Source organism: Diadema setosum, chromosome 19 (assembly GCF_964275005.1).
Source record: "Diadema setosum chromosome 19, eeDiaSeto1, whole genome shotgun sequence".
Classification (NCBI taxonomy): domain Eukaryota; kingdom Metazoa; phylum Echinodermata; class Echinoidea; order Diadematoida; family Diadematidae; genus Diadema; species Diadema setosum.
The window spans coordinates 11,125,330-11,144,149 of record NC_092703.1 but is presented as its reverse complement, the minus strand read 5'-3'; the positions used below and the strand labels follow the sequence as shown (position 1 = coordinate 11,144,149).

General features: G+C 38.0%; 1 protein-coding gene across 1 annotated transcript in view; it reads left to right on the top strand.

Moving 5' to 3' along the window:
• LOC140242559 (glutathionyl-hydroquinone reductase YqjG-like) overlaps window positions 1-18,820 on the top strand; it is a 134,043-nt gene continuing 115,223 nt past the window's right edge. Inside the window, exon 1 of the mRNA XM_072322301.1 lies at window positions 1-168. Coding sequence (XP_072178402.1) covers window positions 57-168 — 112 coding nt within the window. The 5' untranslated portion in view covers window positions 1-56. The remainder of the gene's footprint in view (window positions 169-18,820) is intronic.

Sequence of the window (18,820 nt, the reverse complement as noted above, 5' to 3'; positions counted from 1 at the left end):
AGCTTGACTTGAAAACGCGAGAAGAAATCTGAATCGTTGAGAGGATATTTGCAGAAATGGCATCGCAGGAACCAAAAAAGCAAAAAGTAGATTCATCTTGGGGAACAGATATCTCCAAGAAAGGTGAATTCAAACGAAAGCCTTCCGCATTTCGGAACTGGATTACCGGTGAGTGGATCTAACGTTTACACAGGGACAGGGTGTCGTTCATTCAGTCCCGTGTCTTTAAATAGACGTGTGTCACTGTGTGTAGAATATAGCCGACTATCTGGACTATAGGACTGTAGAGTGAAAATCCTGTTTATCTTTAATCATCTTGATCGGATGGCTAAAGCAAAGCTGCATTTATTGATTACTTTGAAATGACGCACTGCCAACAAAGTTTCACATGAGTCTCCAGGGAATCATAGACCCAACCATACATATATCCTTTGAGGGTCAGATCCGATATGTGTGCATGTGTGATGTGTGCGTGTAAATCTAACAGGTTATATTTAGTCATACATACCGGGTAGGTTCCATCAATAATTACATTAAATTGGTAGATCTATGTAAACACACAACTGGTACAAGACACATCCTGGCAGGGTGTTCATCCTCGACCATTTGAGGGCAGCACATGACCGGAAGAAGAAGAAGAAAAAAAAAAAAGGGGGGCGCAGCGTACGTGCCCCCGTTCATTTGATGAACAACTTGAGTTAGATGTGCATAGCCATCCTCTCTGTCATGCGATTTTTGAATACAACTTCATTTATTACAGTTTACCACAATGCCACAGTTTTGCAATGGTTGGAAAGAACCAATCTGATACTAGTAATAGCCACAAGTATTCAGGGGTCACCATGGTACATGCCATCAGTGCAACTTACTAGACATATTTATAACTGAATGAAACCTCTGAAGTTTGAATGAAAGCCTCTGAACGAAATAAATGTTGTATGAATTTTCTGTGAACTTGATTTAGATCTATACCACTTGCTTAGGAATACAACTAAGGAACACTTGTTGTACTGGTACAAGTGCACTGTGGTTCATTGCAAGAGTTGAGTCCAACACCACCTATTCAATAAGAGGGTGTTACTGTTTCAGTTTCAGCCACTTTCTTTGGTTTGAACTCATAAAAGAAACAAATATTAATTGTTTTCTCTTTGTTTCTTTCCTTTGTACCCCTGTTCACTACTCTGAGATGCATCTAACTTGATTTTTATCTAAATTGTAGGCTTTAATACCTTGCAGGCATGATGTGACCCATGTTTACATCAAACATTATAACCACAATGGGTAATCTGTAAACATTGTTGTAAATCTTGCCTTCGGTGATGGAGATATAGGTTTGCATTTGAACATGTATACATTGAAATGCAAACAGGGAGCCACCTCTATGATTTGATTGATCAGTATAATCATTGTTAACTGTATATTTGCCTTTGAAGACGGAATTATAGACTTGCATTTGAGCATACAGTCAAACCTGCCTTAGCAGCCACCTGTCTATAGTGGCCAACTGCCATATGATGCAGCCACTGAACCCCCCTCCTTTCCCCCGAGCCCGAGAGAAAAGCCATGATAAAGATCCTGTCTATAGCAGCCAATTTTTTTCATCTCCCTTGGGGGGTCGCTATATTATACAGGTTTGACTATACATTCTGTATGCAAACAGGACCTGCCACTATGACAATAAGCTGCCATGCCTAGTGAGAATATGAATCATACCATGACCCATTGAGGATGGGCTGATTTTGCTACAACACGCGTTTCCCATAGACACTTGCCAGAGTATACTTGGGACTCGTCCTCAACAGGTTAAACACATTGTGAACACATTGCAGCATTCCGTGTGTACAATGTAAAAGACAAAGGATTCAAAGCATTCAGAGTTTGTGGCAAGAAAGAAGAATCAAAGAGCATTTATTGTGGGAAAGCCTTATAAAAATATGTGACCCGCTGCAACAAAAGGATCCGAAAGTCGGGGGAGACCAATTTTCTGAAAATGACATGACATTATTTCCTAACTCTTCCACTTTAATGTCATATATAACATGACTCATAAAAGTACTCGTTTGCGGAGATATGGATGAGTTTATTTGATAGCGCATGTCGAGTGGTTTAAGAAATCAGCGTTTCGAGAAAACTGCCTTCAAAGTTTTCCTTCCAACGCTATCATGATGAAGGGGAAGCAAGACAGTTTTCACCGTTTGATGATAGAAGGTATGTTCCTAGCAACCTCCGCGATGTTCATTCAAGATTAGCGCCAGCGGTCTATGCAGGACCAATCAGTAACCAGGATGCCATGCACTGACCAATGAGATCACTCGCTCGTTGCTAGGGGCGGAGTCTAGCTATGGTGCTAAATCCAAATCTTCGGACACGTTTCTGTCTCGTTGAAAATCAGAAATTCATGGCCCAGAAAACTTATATTTTCTTGCCTTTCCTTTGATCATTTAATTTCGGCAGATGGTAGAAGATACATTAGACTACAAAATTATGTCAAGAACAGAAATCTGAATGTTTTGACAGATTTTGATGATCTGATTTCAAACTCGATTTTCTCGGCTCAACCGTCAGCGACTTTAGGATCCTTTTGTTCTACATAGCGGGTCACATATTCATGCTGAACTGTTGCAGTTTGTTTCATTTGATAGGCCATCCCAGACATGGACTCCAAAAGGGAAGAAACACATGTGAGTGGACTACTCTGAAGTGCAAGTATATACATGTATTGGTTTCTGAAGTAATGTACATGTGGCATGACTCTGCATTTCTGACTGCCTGGCTCCTCCACTTCCACATACCAAACTCGTTCCCTATATGATCTCGATTAAGGATGATTTTCATACGACAAAATCCAGTCCAAGAATTGTAATTTAAAGAAAAGTAAGGCGGTGCACTGGAATTTTCATCTGGAGACTTTGTTTAGATAGGGTTTAAATCCCCCCCCCCTCTCATTCTCTTTCATTCTCTTTGGACTCCTGAGAAATTAAAGAGGGGGTTAGATTGTGGTTGGAATGAGAGCTCACCTGAGATATGGGGAGGGGGGGGGGGGGGGGGAGTACATTGAGCACTGTTCTGGATTAACAGGGGTCTCCGAGGCAGAAAAAGCCTGTGAAAAGCCCACAAAAGGGGGGGGGGGGGGGGTGGGGCTCAGAAATTTTGGCAGTCCCAAGGTATGGGGAGTGCATTCAAAAAGAGGGAATGAACATGCACTTATCCCAAAATGATACAAAGTGAGGGGGCCATATACTGTCAGCCACAGGGGCCGATCCAGGAATTCTGTAAAGGGGGGGGGGGGGGGGGGGGGGCGTGACTAATATTTCTGGTGCCACTTCTGGGTTTCATTTCATTTTTTTCTTTTTATTTCTTTTGTTTTTAACGGAAAATAAAGGGGGGGGGGGGGCGTGCGCTGGTTGCGCCCTCCTCTGGATCCGCCACTGCAGCCAGACTAATATTGTTTGTCAAAGTTCTTATTAAATCAGCACGGTTCTTTGACTGCTTGTCTCCTGGCAATGTGTCCCAACTTCCCTTTAATATCAGTGAGACCCATACTCGGCCCATAATTTGCGTAGTGTAGATAATGTGTGTCAGCTTTGTTTAAGTATCTATTCAAAGGGGGTGAGGAGGGAAAGCTACAGGGGTGGTGCTGTAGAAAAAGACAAACAAGTAATTCTTTTTTTAATTTACAAGCAGCGAATGATTGCCAGAGATACAGTGTATGCTACTGTAAAAGTGGAAATTTTTGCGGTTTTGATTTTTTTTGCGCATTTCGCGCAACCAGAACCTATAGCGCGAAGATTAAAAGCTCATGAACAGTTTTGTCTGCCGTTATTCCAGTAGTTGATGTCTTGATTCTTGGAATTAAAAACATGCAAAACTCTTCTTGCCTGGTCAAGTGCGAAAAATTAGTTGCGCGAAAATATCCACTTTTGCAGTATGCATTCACATCACCTGATGAAAATGAGAGGGGTATTTATTACTGTATCAATGGTGTAAGGGCAGGCAGGGAGGAATAAAAGCAAATGAAAGCAGTCATGGGATTGCAAATGGGTAGACTGACATTGACTAGCAGACTCCAGTAGAGAGGTAAACTCTTTAGCTCTAGCGCCCTCTTTTGGCTTAGCAGCAGTTATCATGAACTTGTGCCATGTTAACTATGAGTTCTACCCTTCAATGGTGCCAACTGTACTCTCTATCTCTCTCTCTTCTACTCTTGTTCAGCAGCGGTGGATTGGGGGGGGGGGGGGGAAGGAGGGAGGGATGTTTTGGGGGATTCCATATAAGTATTCGAAACTGTACATTGTATGTGTCGGAAATGGACATTTATGTTTGTATGATATAGAATGACAGCAGCAGGTAAGGATGGTGATTGAAAAAGCTTTTGTCTTTTTTATTTTACAAGACATAAACATACAAAGAGGAATCAAATGGAAATGTACCTGCAAAAGAGAGTGAGTGAGGGAGAGAGACTGTAGGATGGACTGAAGGAAAGATGTAGAGAAAATAAAGTAAAGTGAAATAAAATGATATAGCTAGAGAAAATGTAATATATTAAGAAAGCATGCTTTGGAAAATGAAAATAGAGTGAAATGGATGAAGAGAAAACTGCTAATGCAATATCTGAAGAAAAAAAAAAACATGCTGGAAAGAAAAAAAATTCAAATAAAATGAAATAAAGGGAGAGAGAGTATGTGTCTAAAAACAGAAAATGATGCACAAGGAAAAAGTGATGCTGATATTGAGCATTTGGAATTGTGAGATTGCAAATATTCTGCAAAGTATGCATCCTTCTGCTTATCAAATTATGTAAATTGCACAGTGCATTATTTTATCACTGAATAAAAGGAAACAGAGTTTATGAAAAAAAAATGACAAACATGACATATATGCCCATTTATTGGCTGTATTTCATTTGTTTATTTGTTTTTCATTTTTAATATGCAGCATCTAAATATTCATAAAAAAAAAATGTGTAAAATGTACAGGCATGATATCGATGGTTAGTCTTGGTAAAACCGTAGATACAATGTATGAGACCCAATTCACTTGAAGGTTGGCTAAAGAGGGGATCACTGTGCACACATAATGGGATGCCATGGATCAGAAGGTTAAATTCCTTCTCAGATGCAGTTCATTTCATCACGTTTCCACTTTTGCCCGTGTGCAGTCGTGTCCAGGTTGAGTTCACAAGGCGTTTCGTGCGTCACTTTGCGAGTAATCACACCCGCCTACTGAAACTTTCATGAGGCTGGGACGCCAGGGCATGTAATCATGGGTGCCGAAACTTGTTCCAGCTTCAAAGGGACCAGCGGAAGTTGGGGAGGGGGGGGGGGGGGGAGGGGGAATGAGGAGGTTAGGGCCGGTGTTTGTAACAGCTGAACATCAGAAGAGGTGTGATTTACATTTATTCGGGGGGCCCCTTAGTGTGTGTGTGTGGGTTTTTTTTTTTGTGTGTGTGTATGTGTGTTTGCTATTTAGTCTGCCTGATGACTTCTTGGTCTGACTGTATCAATTTTTGCCATCATACATGATCCCCTCTCCCCTGGTGATAAGATTGACGCAATAAGCCAAGGTTGTCCACCTCGTTAAGAATACATTGAATCTCGTTTTGAACAGAAACCATATCCTGAACCCATTACTGCGAGCTTGGAGTAGGAGAAAATGAAAGAAAGAAGAAAAAAAAATGGTGTATTCTGTACACTGTATTAGACACAGGCCAAGACAAAATAACAGACAGTGGTTTTAGTGCTCCCCTGCTTTTTGGCAATTTCATGCATAAATACTGAGATTATATCTTTTACTTATTACTATCAAGTTCAGTGTAAGAGACATTTTTTTTTTATTCATTTCAGGGTTCTTGGGTTTTTTTTTTTTTTACTTTCAGATCTGACAAAATGCAGAAATAAGTTTTCACTTTGCAAGATTTGTGCTCAATTGTTTGGACCTTATCCAACCTTATCCATCATTTTGAGCTAAACACTCACTGATTATACAGTAAGATATATCTCACATAGACTTGAAATGCATTCTCACAGGTTTCTTGTGCTTCTTGATTATCAATATCATCATAAACATTACAAATATCACAGGTACACTGTATGTCATTACTACAAACTGTAGAAAGTGTCATAATCAGTGTCATCATTATGAGTCATACAGTAGCATCTCCTGGTACTGAGTATTGCATTATAATCATGGCAGTAAATTAAAAGTTGACTCTTTGGAGATAGAAGAATAATAATAGAAGAGTTCTCACAGGTCATTCAAAGTTTGAACAACATCAGAAGGATGTCTGTCAAGCAGGTTATTTCAACAGAATGTTTGTATCAAATAAAATTATCTCACTTGGTGAATTGTGGACACTTTGAAATTAGCTCTTTTGGCCATCAGATGACTTTGATTGCTCATTAAAGTCTTTGTTTTGATGTATCACAGTGCAAAGAAGATCAACTATGCCTTTTTCCCTAAGATTTAAGTATGTTTGATTACAGCACTTTCATAGTTTGTGATCAACCATCATCAAACAGAATTATGCAGAAATGTTAGAGAAAATCTGCGAAGTACAAATATTGTAGTGACCTTTTGCACATAAACAGTTAGATGAATTGTTCAAGGAGTGTTAGGCACACATCACTGTGACCAATCTTTTGAGGTGCTGATGTCCAATCACCATGTCAGAATATTTCCTGGCATTCAAGTTACTGATTACAATATTACAATTCTGATATTATTGTATACTATAATTTAGTGTATGTTTCCACTGTTACGTTTGTAGCTGTAGCTGTTGTGTCAGTACAGTCATAAAGTGTCACTTGCTCCATGGTATGATATTTCCATCCTACAAATACCCACTATTTTATTCGATGGTGATCATGAATTGATGACCTTTTTTTTTTTTTTTGCATTTTCTTTCATTTTACAGGCCACTGGCAATCTAGAAAAACAAAATAGAATGAATTTTTTGTTTTGTTTTTATTATTATTACTGGGCAAGTCCAAGATATCGCGCACCTTACGTATGGGACATTCAGAGATTTCAAACCTCTGAAAAGTAATGAAGGAGCACTTGGATTTTATTGTTTATCATCAGGAGGACTGGTATCCTTGAGAAGAATATTGTGTTTAAGTTTGGTGTCATTTGACCTTGGGTTGATTATTTTATTAAGAAAAATATGCCAACTTACGTATGGGACCAGAGAAAAACTGGATTTTTCAAAATAAAGTTTGAACTGAAAATTCTCTGAAAGTACCTTACTGATCAAGTTCTGTTTGGAAGTGAAGAAAGGTACAATACTGAAGTATCTTTCAGCAAAGTTTCACTGCAAAAGAATAAAGCATATTTTCATGAAGTTGGTTTAATTAACGAAAGTACACCTTACGTATGGGACATGGCTCAACTTACGTATGGGACATTTGTCTTTAGTGCACAAATGCATTCATGGGAATGACTTTAAATTTCCCCATAGTGTCATATTCAGTTCCACAAATCATGCTACAACATGTAACAAATGAAATAGACTTCTAAGTGGGTACTTTCCCGGTTCAGGTACCCAGCAAAAGCTAAAATAAAACAAATAAAAGTAATTACCAATTTACAATTAAATGTCTTAGTTTGGATTCCGTCATGCATTAACACTGTCCTCATGATGTCTACACATGCAGATATAGTATACTGACACTCTATTTCTAGCCCATTTGTAATGTACTCTAGTCAATATTTTTTCATCAAATGAAAAAAAAAATGAGCAAATTCTAGCTTGTGACCTTGATATAGCATACATGTACATGTACAATAACTAATTTGTAGTCTTGATAATTTCAACTTTAGAATCAAATGTCATGTACAATGTATTTGCAGATACAGTTTGAAGTGGGTACTTTCAGTAGCTCTAGGCTTACCTTGCAAGTTGTCTAAGTTTTTATAAAGCTTTATAATTGTTTGAAATGCAGCACAAAACACAACAACAAGAGTACTTCATTTTGCTCTGTAATCATCATGTTTTGCCATGTGAATTTTAGCTGAACTGCAAAATCAATCAAATTTTAATGAAAGTTTTAGATTTTAAGGAGATAGAAGAATGTATGTACCAATGCTGTTTCTGTTTTTTTTTTTTTTCAAATTGCTTGGCTTCGTGTCTATGAAACCAAAGACGACAAAATTTGTGCTACTTTGTACATACATACATGCTTGTGTAGTGATACAGGAAAGATTATCATTTGCACATTCAAATCTAGATTTGAAACACTTAAGTAACTCACTGATCTGCAAATTACAATTTTGAATAAATTCTAATAACCTCATTTGATCATACACTACCAGATTGCAGTGTATGTTGATAATTGTGTAGATGTGGGGTACAAAGTAAGTATGAGTTGATGAAGGTGTCTCAGAGCACATCTGTCTCTTCAAACACAAAATAGAAAAGAAAATTGAATTTCCTATTTGTTTGTGTAATTTGTGTTTTTAGCACTCCAACCACAGAACCAGTATTGATATTGTGGTTTATAGCAAATGTAAACTATAGTCTTCATTTTACAGGATTTTCAGAAATCATGTTCATGACCTTGATAAGTCATGACATATTCTGAGGGTGAACAGTTGAAATATTAACAATCATATCAAAATAAAAAGTACAAGTGTACTCTCATAGGGTTTTTCCTTTGCTATCAACTCAAGTAATGACAAAGTTACCTGCTCACACCTTAAGTGATTTTTCTTGTCAGTAAGACCTATAATGTTGTCATTGATGCGCGCCATAAGCACAATTGTTTTGATTTCGCTTTTGAGGCTGTACAACCTGTGGTACATGCTGAACAGTGTACTGCACCTAAAATGACACTCAGAGAATCCCATTCTTGGACAAAGTCATTTTGTAGAGAGGTAAAGTTGAAAATGATAACTGAATTAAGAAAATGTCCAATATCAAAATGTTAACGGGGAATGTTAATTCAAGACCAGCTGCACAGCCTGTAATGAAAATAAGAAATTACAAGTACAAATGAATATTCTTTATTTTCCTTTCTTAATCATAGAATGACTCAATAATGCTGTTCTTACACTCTCCCTGAGGTCATCTGAGTAGGAGAGGCAGATATATAGACATATTCTTCAGAGTAGGTGCAAAGATAACCATTAACCAAACAAATGTAAGGACATATAGCATCCATGTCAAAAGGCGGTTTTCCCATTCACTTTGCATGTAATGTCCCATACGTAAGGCATTTGTCCCATACGTAAGCAAACTTTAATTAGTTATAAGATGAAGGACTAATTAAATTTCCTCATTTAGTTTTGCTAATCTGGAGTTGAAATGAATAAATTAGAACTTCCTAAAGTATGATTGGTCAATGTTACAAATCTTCAGAAAAAACTTAAAAAAACATACTCAAATCCTTACGTATGGGACACTATGTTCTGGGAAAGTGCATAATTTGCATAATTAATGTGCTGACCTTGTCTTACCAATTGCAGATTATACTAACTCATACAGGGGTCATGTCCATAAAGGAACTAGGTCAAGGACAAATTCAACTGATTTTAGATGAATATTTATAATTTGTCCCATACGTAAGGTTTGTTTTTGATTTATGCAAATCAAGGCCATATTTCTTGCATAAATTTGCATAATTCAATATTTTCTTTGCTGGAAACATATGATTTAACTCTTTGGCTACAAGATGATATCAATAACTTTTTGATAAAATCAAGATGAATTTTGAGCATCTGAGGGGACATTATCTTGGACTTGCCCTACTATTTTTTTTTGGGGGGGGGGGGAAGGGAAGGATCCACAGTGCAGTAAGAGGTGACCAAACTCTTTAATTCTAGTTTGTAATCTCTGTGTCTCTCAATGAAGATATCAAGCTCCTTCCGTTAGTCAAGGTTGGGAGGCATCACTGCCATCAGGTCGTTAGGCATTCATGTTATGCAGGCTAAGTTGAGACGGAGGTCCTCATGCCCGACTCGTCACCCGACATTTTCATCATCAGAGGAGACGGGAGAGGTGTGAGAGGATGCTCTCTTCCTCCTTTCTGTGTCATGTGTGTGAAAGGCTCATTGGTTGGAAGGTGTTTGTTTGGCCCCCTTATATCCTCCCTCCCCCCACGCACACACACACACACACACACCACCACCACCACCATCACCACCACCATCATATCCAGTCATACCAAGCATTTTGTACCATCTACAAAAGTTTACAAGTAATTGATTTTTATTTATTTATTTATTCTTTTTTTTTTGGGGGGGGGGGGGGGCTCTCTTCAGCTCTAGCACAATGATATTGATATATAGCCCAAATTGTCTCCAAAGTCAATATCATAAAAGTAAAACCCCATTGACTTCCTGTGTCCAATTCTTCTCTTACTCTTGAATGCTTCTTCCAAATCTGTTCTTCCTGTGTTTTGTTTAGATACAGTATGAGTGGAAGGCTTTGTGGATGCAAGGTGGTTGCCAAACTCCACCCCCAAGTACAATGTATTTGCCAATTTAAGTGAGATTTTACCTGCTCCTGGATATTTATTCTGTTAACTGCATGACATGAATGTTTAGCTAATATTAATGTCTCCATGGTTGTAAAAGCAATAATACAACAAAACAAAAACAACTAAAAATCCTGACTTCCTGTGTTTAAGTCCAACTTCTACTTGTGCCGCCTACATGTGGCAGTTCCATCTGAGTCAAAGGACAAGATGATGCACTTGCAATTTTTCTGTCATCACCACAAAAAATAAAGAAATTAAAGTGCCAAAGAGTACTATGACTCAGTAGGGTATCCTTTAAAGGAAAAGTTCACCTTAATATATGTGTGGATTTCAAGAGAGAATGCAGCAATATTAACCCATTAGTAACTGAACCACCTAAAACCACCTGTCCACTTTTTAAAAATCATTTTATCCTTCACGATTTTTATTGTTTTCATATAGAATATATGATTATGTAATTTGAAAGAGATCAAAGATCAACAAAAGTGTGTCAGAATGACTTCTGTGACACACCGTTCTCAAGTTGGTAGAGTCTATAGGCTTTCAAATGAGCATATTAAACTTAGACCCCGTTTACACCGCCTGACCACTTTTAGGCCGGCCCAAAGTGCAGTATTCGGTGTGCGTTTACACCGAGAATTTGGGCCGGCCTATTATATTCTGACGGTAGCGGTGCTCTGCATGTGAACAATGATTTCATTGGAGCGCGCCCGCGGAAAATGTGTGTTGTGTACGGATGCAATTCTGTGAACTGAATACCTGGGGATGTAATGACTATTTTGTCCGACACAGAGCATGGATTTTGGGATAATTCAAATCACAAATAACGTCACATCACCGCCACTACCCAACAAAAATCAATTTCACAGTTTCTCACCATCCTTACCTATGCACAAATTTTCTGGAGTGAGGAAAAAAAAAATTACAGAGATGAAACATTGTGAGACAATGCAGGACAGAATTCTCCGCTCCTTCAAGACAAGACAAGACAAGACAAGACAAGACAGCATGCACGATATAAGCACTCATAACATTACGCAATTACGTCACGATCGCTGCGGAAAGGAAGCGGGACTCACATTTGGTACCGCATTTGGGCCAGCGTGCGTTTACACCGAGAATACACCTTTAGGTCGTCCCAGGGCCTGCCCGAGACAACCTCCGGAGCTTGTCCAAATGCGGGTCCAAATTTGGTACCACATTTGGGCCAGCGTGTGTCTACACCGACTTTTAGGCCGGCCCTGCCCAAAAGTCGGTGTAAACGGGCTCTTATAATAGACAAATCTTCAGTTGCTATTTGGACACGTAGTGAAAGTTTGAGGAAAATCTTACCGTCTGTTCAAACATGAATTTTTGAAGTTTCAGTGCCACCATTGCTGGCTGAGAAGGCTACTATAGCTTGTGATGTAACATATGCAGAATGATATGAAGAAAATATAAAGAGAATTCCACAATGTTTCATTTTTGTTGTTGTTAAAAAGTACACATTCCCTCAGCTTGTTACTGATCCTGATGGATGTTAAGGTTGATAATTCCCCCTGCCTTCTGAAAAAGGCAAGTCAAGTGTTCATGTATTATGTGAGAAAAGTGAACAAATATTTAAAGGACAAGTTCACCTTCATTAACATAAGGATTGAGAGAATGTAGCAATATTAGTAGAACACATCATTGAAAGTTTGAGGAAAATTGGACAATCCGTTCAAAAGTTATGAATTTTTGAAGTTTTTGTGCAGTCACCACTGGATGAGAAGACTACTGCAGTGTATGATGTCACATGCGTACAACAATATAAGGAAAATATAAAGAGAATTTCACAAAATTTCATCTTTTGAAAAAAAAGTATACATTCGCTTGACTTGTTACTTACATATGTTATGGGTAATATTATTCCTATTGCCTTTAGAAAGAGGCAAGTCAAATGCTCTTTTATTATGCGAAAAAAGTGAAATATGTTGAATTTTCTTTACATTTTCTTTATACTGTTGTACTCATAGATGACATCACGAGCCTTAGTAGTCTCCTCATCCAGCGGATGCAACACAAAAATTTTAAAAATTCATAACTTTTGCAACGATTGTCCAATTTTCCTCAAACTTTCACTGATGTGTTCTACTAATATTGCTGCATTCTCTCAATCCTTATGTCAATGAAGGTGAACCTGTCCTTTAATTCTCATTATATTTTCTTATATTGTTCTATGTGTGTGACATCACAAAGTGTGGAAGTCTTTTCATCCAGTGATGGCAGCAGTGAAACTTTGAAAATTCATAACTTTTGAACCGTTTGTCTGATTTTTCTCAAATTTTTAGTTATACATGTGTTCTACTAACAATGCTGCATCCACACATTACTTTTTGTATAAAGGTAAGCTTGTCCCCTCCTGTCCTACCCATCAAAGGACTAGTACAGTGGAGTAATATAAGCCTCATTTCCTCTTCTCCTCTCATCACACACACACACACACACACACACAAACACACACACACACTCACACAAGCACATAACAGATAACAATGACAAGGTCACAAGAAGCCATGCATCCTCACGATAAAGTAAATTAGTTTTAATTTGCCTTCCATGTACATTTCCTATTGTCTATATGCATGAGAGAATAAAAGACAGAACGAAAGATGGAAAGGGAGAGACAAGTTTGGGAAAGACAGAATGTGTGTGTGTGTGTGTGTGTGTGTGTGTGTGTGTGTGCAGTGGCAGATCCGGGGGGGGGGGGGGCACTAGGTGCACTCCCCCCCCTTTTATTCTTCTGAAAATAAAAGAAAAGAAAAAATGAAAGGGGAGTGTGCGCCCCCTCCCCTTTAGTTTTTTTTTTATAGTGGCACCAGGAAATTGTGCAGAGGCTTTTTTTCTTTTTTGCTTGTCAGCCAATGAAACCTGGAAGTGGCACCAGAAATATTTTTTGCACCTCCCCCCCCCCCCCCCCTTTACGGAATTCCTGGATCCACCTCTGCTGTGTCTTTGTGTAGGTGTGTGTGTGTGTGTGTGTGTGTTTGTGTTTGTGTTTGTGTTTGTGTGTATGTGTGTCACATTCACACAATGAAATCCCGTGCATATCTCAATCATTTCCAGGAAAATTGGAAAGCGGGATAAATAAAAGTCCAGTCGTGTATCTCACTACATGCATGGCTGCGATGAGGCAAAGAGCCAAATTGGTTGTCATGCTCTGCGTTGCCGGGCACGGCACGATTCCCACCCCATGAATTTCACATCAGCGTGCCTGGTTACCCAAGCTCGCCGTTAGGCGACGTGACAGGACAATTATCAGGATGCGTAGACATTTGTCTTCTCCAGGAATCTCAATAAGCTCGGTTGCATGATGCGAGCTGAAAGGAATATTGAGACAGAGAGGGAGAGAGAGAGAGAGAGAGAGATGGGGGAGCAGGAGGAGGAGGAGTAAGAAAAGGAAAATATCAACAACCTTCCTTCCTCTCATACAGGAGCACACACGTCCTTGTCCCACAAATTAAGCTGATGAAAATCTTCACTGTGCTGCAATTTCCCCTCTCTCTGGATGGCACGCAATAATTCAAACCACAACACGAAGAGAAGATCTCGGTGTCCTTACATCTCTTTACCCTGTTTCAATTCTAGACAAGTTATTGGTTTGATCTTTCACTCTTGATAGCTTTTTCACTCCAAGCCTCTACCTCAACAACCATGATAATGTTGAAAGGACACGATGCAATAGAAGGATCATTATTGAATAAAACCAAAGTCTTCAACCTAAGTCATTATCTTGTGTTAATATGTAAATGCTTTTTATGTGTTTTTGAATGCACTACATACATTTGTGTGTATGTACATTCATTGAAGCACACACAATCTGTCACATGTATCTTGTCGTATTCTCATTATATAATTAGGTGATCCGAGTATCCTCTCGGATCACCTTCTGTATCTGTACGGATTCTTTGTTCTTCTTCTTCTTCTTTCTTTATTTCTGGACAAAAGTTGTGTATCTACGTACTCAGAAAGTACTCAGAGTTTCAACTTCAAACTCATACCATGTATGTATCATGTCCCAAAGACGAAAAATTTTATAAAATCATAGTGATCAGTCGACCGTGACGTCACTATGACGTCATTATATGAAAACACATTTTCACTCCTATCTCATTAATGGAATGGAATTTTTCAATGAAATTGACGTCACATATAGTTCAAGTCAAGCGCATTCTACTCATATAATCAAAATTCATATTTTCTCTTAAAACGTGCGCGTACGCGCGCGTTGAAATATTTGTATGCTCAAATCGAGCTCAAATTTTTTTTGCACACGTTTCAGACCAATCGGAGCATTTTTTGAAAAATTGAAAAAATTGGACGGACGCGTACGCGCGCGCACATATACGTACGCACAGCTCTTATGCAATAGAAATTTCCCATTTTTTTACACTTATCGGATGCCTGAAATGTCAAGGAATATTTCTACCAAGTTTCAAGTCAATCCGATTCAATATGACGTCACACGGGCCCGTCAAAGTTGAAATTCCGCGCGCGCGTTAATGGCGATATACAGTGCAACAATGCCAAAAAACCGCCAATTTTGAATCCGATTTTACTCGTCAAGATGGACGGTGACCCCCCATTTTTTTTACATAATCTGAAAGCTGATGAGCTGTACATGTCATTTCATGGGTTGGCGATGCTGGAAAAATGATGAAAAGATATCAAATTTCTTAATAAACTAAAAAAAGTAAATTTTCAAAATGACGTCATCGAATTTTAAGTTCACTCAAGCATATCTCACTTATTCTTTTGTTGATTTTCATCCAAATTTCAATATGTTGTAGCTTATTAAATGGTCTTTCAGTCATATAATAACAACATTTTGATTGGATGACGGCATCACCTCTTAAAAAGGGATTAAAAGTAACATTGTCAAATTTGACCAGTTTACGTGTTATCTCTATGGGAGTGCAGTTTTTCTGGAAATGAAAACTGACATGACTTTCTTTATTTTGCACTAGCTCACTTATGCTTCGGTGAATTTCTCCCAGATTTTAGTATGTTGTAGCTGAGACCGTGGGCTATCGTAAGTGTGCCCTTTGTTTTTTCATACGGAGTCGGCATCACGTCCAAAAACTTGGTTGAAATTAAAGCTTATCTTCAATGTATTGAAATATGTCTTTGTTTCTGCAACTTTCTTTGCAATAACTCAAGAAAAACATACCCTATCACCACCATATTTTGCACATATTTAGTTCATGTCACGTACATTATTTCACAAAATAACAACTACTTGATCAGACACCATCTTGGCTATGTAAATTAGGGTCAAAGGTCATAAATGTTTTATCCTGTATCTTACTGAATACATGTCCTATGTTTACCATATTTTGCACACGTAAAGACCATGTTACAAGAATCATTTCACAAAATAACCACTTTTTGCATAGATGCCATCTTGTCTGTGCAAAGTGGGGTCAAAGGTCATATGTACTTCTTCATGTATCTTCGTTATGACGTGTTATCTCTATGGGAGGGAATTTTTCTAGATGTGAAAATTGACATGATTGTCTTTATCGACGACTAGTTTACTTACCCTTCGGTGAATTTCTTCCAGATTTTAGTATGTTGTAGCCAATTTAATACTCTAAGTTTTGTTCATCAAAGATTTAATCGGATGATGTCTTCACCTCGTGAAAATGGATATAATGTAACCTTGTCAAATTTAACCAGTTTACGTGTTATCTCTAGGGAGGGAATTTTTCTGGAAACAAAAATTGACATGACGGTCTTTATCGAGCACTAGCTCACTTACTCTTCGGTGAATTTCTCCCAGATTTTAATATGTTGTAGCTGAGACTTTGTGCTATCAGTAATGTGCCTTTTGTTTTTTCATACGATGTCTGGATCATGCTAAAAAAAACTTGGTTGAAATTAAAGCTTATCTTCGATGTATTGAGATATTTCTTTCTTTCTGCAGCTTTCTTTGCAATAACTCAAGAAAAACAGCCTCTATCATCCACATATTTTGCACATGTTTAGTTCATGTCACGTACATTATTTCATAAAATAACAACTACTTGATCGGACACCATCTTAGGTATGTAAATTAGGGTCAAAGGTCATAAATGTTTCATCATGTATCTTGGTGAATACTTGTCCTATCTTTCCCATATTTTGCACACGCAAAGGCCATGTTACAAGAATCATTTCACAAAATAACTACTTTTTGCTCAGATGCCATCTTTGGTGTGCAAAATGGGGTCAAAGGTCAAATATACTTCATTCTGTATCTTCGTTAGTGCATACGGAGTTCGGTACCAAAGATGGCAGGTCTGACTCCCTTTTCTAAATGAGACTCCAAACATCACATGTCCCCTCAACACAGATGAAACCTGTATGATCATGCCTATTGGGATCAGGACTCAAATCATTGATTTCCCAATAGATCGGATCACCTAATTTGTCAGTGTTGACAAATTCCGAGTCTAGTTATATCTAGTATATAGATAGATACATACATCTATTTAGGCTAAAAAAATATTAAGAATTGTATCTTTATGTATAACTGTCACATTGGGCTGGGATGGGAAGAAAAAACAACAACAAAACAAAAGAAGAATGGAAATGGGTATTATGTGTCAAAAGAGAGTAGAACACGATATATATGAATTCCTGATACTATATAACCAGAAATGTCAGCATGCATTTTATTTTCGCAAATTTCATGAGAGCCAACGTTTATGAAATTAAAATGCATGCGAAAGTTCTTGACTGTCTACACTATATGCATTGAATGCCAGTGGCCATTTGTGAAAGTTTCATGCCACGAAAAAAAGAAAGAAAGTGATGTTCATGAGTTTTTAGTTGAATATTTGTAACCTCTCATAAGATGTCTACTTGCTTTGGCACATTTGGGATTGAAACAATCATGTTTAAGCGTTTGAGACCTTCTGACTACATAGGCTGTATTGTTCTTAATAAAGTCCTTAAAGTCTTTGGATTTCTTTTTTCTGTGAAAATAATCATCTTAAATTGGCAACTCTGAATGGTGCTGTATGCCATATGCTGGAAAATAGTTAGGTAATCTGGTTGAATGCATGCAAATTGCACAGGATCAGATTGTACATAAAAGAAAATTGTCATTTTGAGATAGAAACATTAACTTTACTCTCCTAAAGCTTTAAAGGACAAGTCCACCTTCATATACATAATGATTGAGAGAATGCAGCAATATTAGTAGAAAACATCAGTGAAAGTTTGAGGAAAATTGGACAATCCGTTCAAAAGTTACGAATATATTTTAAGTATCTGCGCAGTCACTGCTGGAAGAGAAGACTACTACAGTGTAAGATGTCACATGCGTACAACTATATAAGGAAAATAAAAAGAGATTTTCACAAAACTTTACTTTTTGAATAAAGTGCACATTTCTTCGACTTGCAACTGACGTATGTTAAGGGTAATATTATTCCCCCTGCCTTCTGAAAGAGAGAAGAAGAGTGTTCTTTTGTTATGCGAGAAAAATGGAAATATGTTGAATTTTCTTTATTCTTTCTTTATATCGTTGTATTCATGTGACATCACAAGCTATAGTAGTCTTTTTATCCAGCCGTGACTGAGCACAAACTTCAAAAATTCATACATTTTTAACAGATTGTCCAGTTTAGCTCAAACTCTCACTGATGTGTTCTACTAATATTGCTGCATTCACTCAACCCACATGTCTATGAAGGTGAACTTGTCCTTTAATTGTTGCCAGTTTACAGGTCAGAAATATATTTAGCAATGTAGAGGCTTTTGATTTTTCAAAGCACTCAACACTTCCCTTCAAAAGCAATGAGCTTGGAACATCTTCACTTTTGAGAGATTTTCTTTGAGTTTTAACAAGCATTCAAAGCCCCCCCCCCCCCAAAAAAAAAAAAGAAAAAAAAAAGAAAAAGAAAAATGTGTAACACTCCCAACACTGCAAATGGAAGGCCAACGCAATCTCATATCATGCTATTCCAGGAATCCTGCCATAGTTGGTACTCAGTACTAGTCCCCCATGTTTTAAGATTTAATGGCCATTGTATAGCCTGATCGGACAAATGGGTTAATTGGTTTTAGGGTATAACCACCTGTATCGCTTGCCAGATACTGCCCATAAGCACTGCCAAATGCCACAGTGTGGACAGACAACCTATAGCATGCAATGCAGAGGTCCCCCCCCCCCCCACCCCTTCCCTCAATATATATTACAGTATGTGGGATTCGATGGAATTGTCATAATTACGGTTACATTTACAGCCTAATAGGTTAATAGCTTTTTGATGGAGCGTTATTCAGATATTAAAGGTTTCATCTTGAGAGTGTATTGCCTGGAATTACACCAGTGAGGG